Source organism: Marmota marmota, unplaced genomic scaffold, assembly GCF_001458135.2.
Source record: "Marmota marmota marmota unplaced genomic scaffold, marMar, whole genome shotgun sequence".
NCBI classification, from domain to species: Eukaryota; Metazoa; Chordata; class Mammalia; order Rodentia; family Sciuridae; genus Marmota; species Marmota marmota.
In genome coordinates, this window is record NW_026000082.1 from 338,879 (window position 1) to 346,445 (window position 7,567).

The 7,567-nt window shown below is 37.8% G+C and overlaps 1 protein-coding gene across 2 annotated transcripts in view; it reads left to right on the top strand.

Moving 5' to 3' along the window:
- Nucleotides 1-4,529, top strand: part of Slc35d1 (solute carrier family 35 member D1) — a 45,467-nt gene extending 40,938 nt beyond the window's left edge. For both annotated transcript variants that reach the window (XM_015484887.2, XM_048815176.1), the window contains exon 11: nt 93-4,529. In XM_015484887.2, the coding sequence (XP_015340373.1) occupies nt 93-201 (109 nt within the window). In that variant the 3' untranslated portion in view covers nt 202-4,529. The remainder of the gene's footprint in view (nt 1-92) is intronic.
- Nucleotides 4,530-7,567: the final 3,038 nt, after the last annotated feature.

A 7,567-nucleotide genomic window follows, 5' to 3' on the forward strand; every position in this document is an offset into this window, starting at 1 on the left:
CTTTTTTTTTTTTTTTTTTGCTGTTATAAATATTCTTTCCTTCATCTTTTTTCCCCTTCCTCCTTGCCTCATGGTGGTTTTCTGTTTTGCAGTATTGCTGGGAGCCTGGTGTACTCGTACATCACTTTCACTGAGGAGCAGCTGAGCAAACAGTCAGAAGCCAGTAACAAGCTGGACATGAAGGGGAAAGGAGCAGTGTGACCAGAGGACTGCTCCAACTGCATGTGCCCAAGTTTCTGATCAACTCAGAACTCTGGCAGATGCCAAGATGATTATAAGAAAATGCCATTCCTTTTGCACTTGTACAATCCAAGGATTGATTGCTGCCTTTTGAAATTTTATGAGAGAAACTTATAATTGACTCTATTTTAAATATATTGTTTGAATTAATTTATATCAAACTGGAAAATGTACTGGGCTTTTTAATTTATTTTTCTTCTGTTCTGACAGTGAAACATCAGTGTTTTGAAAATATTTTATTCCATAGTTTGATATCCAGGGGTCCCTGAGAGCTGCATATATAATGTGCTCCTACTGGAGCCTTATCATTCAAATCATTGCTGTGTCTGGAGTAGTTTGATCTTTCTTTTGCCAGAAATGCAGCCGATCTGAAATTTCTTTGAATTTTCTTATTGATTGCATTGTCTTCATAAATATCACATTTGCCAAAGATAGCAACTTTGGTACTAAAAAAAATACATGGTGTTTTGGAATGTATTGCTTTCCATGTTCACTTTCCTGAGAACTGATGGGATGAGCAGAGTGATTCCTTTAAAATATTGTTCCCTCTCTGTTATGTAGAGTGGAGATAATGAAGGGATGGAGGAAGTAGGCATTGTACTCTTTACTCATCTGTTTGACTCATTCATTCATCCAACTACAATGTACTGAGTGTATGTGTCAGGCATTGTGTTAAGTGCTCGAGACCGTTTGGGGAAGTAATTGGAAGATCTCCTTCCTGCCATAGTGACTAAAGGGTAAGATGGAGAATTTAGTTTTTAGATCATTCGGAAGATTTTGGGACTATGAGTAAGTTGTTTCAGCTCTCAGAAACTGCAGATGTGTAAATGGGGTTAAAACACCTGCCCTACCTATCCCACACAGTGTGCGTCCAAATGCTGCAATGTGACATTGAGGTGAAAAGCTGCATTTTGTAAACCAGCTCAGCTCAGGACTGACCCCTTGTCTACAAGGATGGCAGACGGGCAAGGTGATCACCACCTCTTTCCCTATGCCTGCTGCCTCTGGGTTTGGTTTCTCTTTTTACTTCTCAGATCAGTATGATGAGGTCCCACATTTGTGAATGATTGATTTGAGAGGAAGAGCTGGTTGGGATTTTTGTATTGTCAGGGCTGGACCTTTCTTTGGCAGTGTCAGCGTTCCTTCCTTTTTAAATGGCATGAACGTACCTCTCCTTGGGACATACCCACCTAGATGCTCTGTCTGCTGCTTCACTTAATGAGCTTGCCAGCTTCTCTCAAGTCCAGTGCTGCATCCTGGGGCAGGACCTGTGAAGGGACATTGCCTGAATTGCCTCTTGGGGAAGTGTTAAACACAGTTCCATGGCTTGGCTCAGAGACATCCATTGACTGGAGATGAGTGTGTTTGTCAGGCTGGTTGTGCAGTCTGTACCAGAAGCTGGTACCTTTGCCCTACTGTACACACTAGTTTCCGATTGAATTGGGAAACTACTGGGCTCTGTTGACCTAAAACTATTAGTATTTTGGTGTCTCAACAGGAAATTAGAAAAATTTTGATTTTTTTCTATTTGTAAAATTTCATTGAACCCAGACCATAGGCTCACTTTTTTCCAGGATCATCTGAACTAAAAAAATTCTAGTACAAGAATATTGTGTCTTATTTATCTCTATTTTACTAATTAGACAAACAGGAATCAGAGAAAATAGGTGACTTGTTTATAAATCAAACTCCACATTTTTTCTATTGAACCATGCTCCATTTGATTAACTGCCTTTCCCTAAGGAAACAGGGATGCCAACTGAGTTAGCTTGAATTCTTTCAAAGAGGCAAGTGCTTGACTTAATTTGGTGTCAGAAAGAAATGGACTTTGCAAATTAGGGAGAGTGACAGGGTACCCTCTGTCACGTATTCAACCTCCAGGCTGATCTCAGTTGATATGTAGTTTAGGCTATGAATGTTGCCTGTAACTGCCTAGTTTTGCTTGGATACAATAGCTTAGCTAGAGATAATTTGAATAATTCTGTTCCTTCTGTCAGCCACATGAAGGAGGTAACTTTACTATTAGAAAGCCCTTTGGATATGTCAAGACTAGAACTCCTCCAGGGATTGAACTGCTTCTTGAGGATCAGGTTCCCTTAGAAGTCTGTCTCTCTTCCAGGTTAATTTAAGAAAATCATGAATAGGTAGAGCTCACGGAATGCACTATACCTCAGAGCCCCTGTCTGTGTTGAACGTTCTGACTGACAGGAGCAGGTACAGCACCTTACAGCTTCTGCTCTGTGTTCTGATTCTGAGAGGCCTCCTTCAGCTATTGCCACCATTTTAAGAAAAGAGAGAGTGACCTGATAAATTTGAGATTGAATAGAGTGGCTGGCCACTTTTTGGAGCTTGTGGTTTTCTGGTATAATACAGTGTAGACATTTGCTCGATAATCTGGTGTCTCTCAGAATGTCTGGATTTTTCTCCAAGGTTGATGGGCAAAAATGCTTTGATCTATTAACTCCCATCTGAAAGGAAAAGAGGCAGTATAGAGTTAAATCCTTAGTTTGCCCACTAAGACAGATGAACTATTTTGAGAATTCTGAAAGGAGCTAATGGCTCCTCTCCTTGAATTAATGAAGGTGAAATCCTCTGGCCAGTCTGCTTGTAGTAAATGTGCCATAGATTAGAATAATCCTGGTTGTCTAGACTGCACATTGCTACCATGTCACTTAATTTTAATTGCTGCATGTGGCTGTCAACTATGAGTTAGTCGTTTGTAACATCCAACTTGCATTTAGATTAAAAAAAATGCATTGGCAAATTTTCTGTAATCCTATCATATCAGAAATCCATGGGAGTTTTCAGTCAATAAAGCTGAGGTAGGTTCTTCACCCAAATAATGGAATTTCACATTTGATTGGCTTGGAAGAGTACCTAGGGCTTTGGGCCTGCCTTTGCTTTTTTTTTTTTTATCATGGGCTTGTTCAGTGGGTGAATATTTGATGAACAGCTATTGTATATCAAGCATTTTGCTAAGCGTGGGGGAATGGATGAATAGGACATGGGTCTCGATGTCAAGGAGTATACAATTCTTTAGCTGAAGGTGGTGGCCTGGACCCAAATTGAGAAGGGAAACAGATAAAAGGAGTCAATGATTTGTAAACTAGAGCTGCATGCACAGTTACCAGGTCACTCACTGTACTATGGTGCCCTTCCCATAGAGGAAAGCAGCTTTTTAATCTGAGAGGTCTTTTGTAACTCAAATCAGTCTTCTAAGTTTGAGATAAGAGACACAACTTTGAGAATTCTGTGCATAGCCTGGGTTCTTCCTCCTCAGCTGCTAATGTTCTTGCTTCCCCATAATTATGTAGTACTGTTTCCTCCTAACGAACAAGGCTGTAATTGATTTTTCCCTCCCTGAGGAAAAATATTTATAATAAATGAGATAATAAATATGAAATAACTTAATGCAATGTCTAGTACCTATTAGGCACAAAGAAAATGTGGCTACTGTCCCTATTTCATGGTGGGATTGTAGGCAAAACAAGGTTCTTAATTTGTGCTCCTTAAATGAAAGAGGTCTGGACAATGTATTTCCTGACCTTGGAATGTTTAGTTACCTGTTTCTGTTCACTGTCTTTTCTTTTTTAAATAGCTGCTTGATATAATTGTAACCATTGTGTGATGCAGGTGATTCTGTTTTTTAAAAAAAACAAAAGTTACTTTCATATTATGATGGTAAATTTCAAAAAAGGAAAGCTATTTTCTATATCAGAGGAAGATCATTACATTTCATAATGGTAATTCAGTTAAAACTTCCTCAGTTTGTCACTTAACTCTACGGGCCAGACCGTCTTCCTTCCCTTCTCAGAATGAATGCCCTTGACTTTGTGCTGCCTCTGCTCCCAGGCATGAGCTGTTGGCATATGTGCGTCCCTGGCGCTCTTACCTCTGTTTTCTAAACCCGTCTTCCAGTTCTTAGTGTCAGGATGCTTTGGTGTTTGTTTTGATGTTATTGTTTGTGTGTTTTGTTTTTTAGCTTTGTTTATAATTAAAAATACTTTTTAAAAAGAAATCTACTGGCTAGATTTATTGTTTCAGAAAACTGTTTTTAGAAATTATTTTGTTCACAAATATTTTCTTTCTCATGCTGATGATCAACTGATTTTTGTCTACAAATGTTAGCCTTTCATAATATTTTTTCAATATAGATTCTATTGACCGATTTATTTAGTGTTTGTAAAAGGTACTGAGGATTGAGTTATGTAAATCAGGTGACATAAACATGAAAATTATGTACCTAAATATTTTTGTAATGGTGTCAAATAAATACTTTTTCCTGAAAACATGTATTAAGATTTCTTTCTTAATATGTGTACAGAGGATAATCAAGAGCCAGAAGTCTACTCATATTTAAGAGGATAGCATCCAGTTAGTTGATTGAGACTAGAAATAGGAAAAATAATTTTCCCCCTACTAATGCTTTAAAAAATTGTACATATTATTAAATATCCAGTGTCTTTGACATAACTGTGGTGAATTTGAAGAAATGATAACCTGCTTTCAGGATATTTCATTTACATAATCAGGTTTCTTAGCCTCTGAGCAGCTTTATTAATTAATAATTCTCAAAAAAATATGCTCTGCAAGGAGAATCATTTTGGCACAGGTGGACTCAACAGAGCAGATGTACATTAAGGCCTGTCAGAGGGAGGAGCACATAAAGGCAATAAAAAAAACTATCTTAACCACTTCAAGTGTGTAGTTCATCAGTGTTAAGTATATGCACATTGTTGTGCAACTAGTCTCCAGAATTTTTTCACTTGCTAAACTGAAACTATATCCATTAAACAAAAACTTCCCATTTTCTCCTTCCCCCAGACTTGATAACTAACACTATTTCTCTGAATTTGACCACTCTGTACCATATGTAAGTGAACTCATATAATAGTATTTTTGTGACTAGTTTGTTTCCCTTAGTATAGTGTACTTAAGAGTTATCCACATAGCACACGTCAAATTTTCCTTCTCTTTTAAAGCTGAATAATATTCCATTGTATGTATATTCCACATTTTGTTTACCTGTTGATGGATACTTGGGTTGTGTTACCTCTTGGCTATTGTGAATAATATTTCTATGAACATGGGTCTTCAAAAATCTTTTCAAGATCCTGCTTTCAGTTCTTTTGGATATGTTCCTAGAACTGGAATTGCTGGATCATGTAGTAATTTTATTTTTACTTCTTTGAGAAACAACTATTTTACATTCTCACCAATTGAATAGGGTTCTGACTTCTCCACATTTTAACACTTGTTACTTCCTGCTTTTTAGACAGTACTGATCCTTATGGGTGTGAGATGATAATCTCATTATGATTTTGATTGTATTTCCCAGAGGATTAGTGATGTTGATCATCTTTTGATATGTTTGTTGGATATTTATATATCTTCTTTGAAGAGATGTCTATTCAAAGCCTTTTCCTATTTTTTGATCAGACTGATTCTTTGTTGAGTAGTAGATCTATAAATATTCTACATTTAAACCCCTAATCAGATATATTATTTGCAAACGCCTCCCATTCCATAAGTTGCCTTTTCACTGTTGATTATATCCTTTGATGCACAGATTTTGATGTAGTCCATTTTATCTACTTTTACTTTTCTGTGCTTTTGGTAGCATAACTAAGAAATCATTGCTAAACCCTGTATCATGAAGCTTTTCATGTTTTGTTCTAAAATTTTTGTAACTTTAGGTCTTATGTTTAGGTCTTGGACACATTTTTGCCGCAGTCTGGCTGGGCACAAAATAACCGAGCCACCACAAAGCCTTGTAGATTCAAACAGCAACTCTTTATTCCCGAACTCTCACCAACACTCTACCCACACTACCTGGGAATACACTGCCTACATCTGGCTTCGCACACCAATTCTCTCAGAACTCAAGGGGAACTCCAAAGGAGCAGGCGCCTGAGGCAGCAGGATACCCCTATTCCCAGCAGGATCCACCCTAAACCTGGAGCTGCCCTAATCCCTGAGCAGGGTCACCTTTCAACCCAAAATGCCATGCGTCATTCCTACTTGGCTATAGCTTTCAGCACATTTTAAGTTTTGTATGTGGTGTCAAGTAGGGGCCCTACTTTACGCTTTTGCATGTGGATATACTCACTTTTGTTGAAGAGATTGTTCTAAAGGCATGCATTTCAATCAACTTTTAAAAATCTCTAGTTTGGCTTTTTTTTTTCTAATTTGTTAAAGATACTTTTTTTTTTTTCAATTTAGCCTTTGCTGGTTTCTTGTAAGTAATTTATGGGGGAACACTAGACAAAGCACTGCTGAGAAGAGCAGAACAGAGCTGGTAATGTTATGTACCCACCAGAGGTGGGCAGTTGCCAAGTACCCATAGTTTGGGAAGGCGTGAGTGGGAAGTTTATCCATTTGTCCATCCAACCATCAAGTCACAACCACATTTTATAGATAAAGTTCAGGGAGGTACAGTTGTCTTTGTGGTTGTGAAACTCAAACCTCATCAGTCTGACTTCACTGACTTCATACATCTTTGTTCTTCACAAATCATGCCAGATTCTTAATTCTTCTAGTGCACCTTTAGTAGGCTTAATGGTACATGCTTATCAGATGCCATTCATTTAGTGTTCATACCCCATAGATGTAAAGCTTAAGCATAAACCGGCAATTGGTTGAATCAGAGAAGGCAGCCATTCCTTTCCAGATGTTTTAATGGCGCCCTCTTGTGGCAATAGTTGTCCTTAGGGCATAAATCATTTGCTTAGAGGGAAGGAGGGCCAACTATGTTCTTTCACTGGGTTAGCCCTAAAACATGCTTTTTGTGGTATTTGGTCCTTACTCTAGTTTACTGAAATACAGAGGGATTAAAAAGGCTAAGAGATTTGTTCAGCTTCACCCGAGAAATTTAAATCCGGACTTTGATTCCAAAACCCTTTCCTTAGAGTACATTCCAGGTTATATTCCTATGTTAAAAAAATTCAATAGTAGGATTTATTTAAGAATGTCTTATGTTAGCTTACCCTTATTTATTTTTTCAGTGAATATTTTTTTTAATTTTTATTGTTGGTTGTTCAAAACATTACATAGTTCTTGATATATCATATTTCACACTTTGATTCAAGTGGGTTATGAACTCCCATTTTTACCCCGTATACAGATTGCAGAATCACATCAGTTACACATCCATTGATTTACATATTGCCATACTAGTGTCTGTTGTATTCTGCTGCCTTTCCTATCCTCTACTATCCCCCCTCCCCTCCCCTCCCCTCCCCTCTACCCCCTCTACTGTAATTCATTTCTCCCCCTTGTATTTTTTTTCCCTTTCCCCTCACTTCCTCTTGTATGTACTTTTGTATAA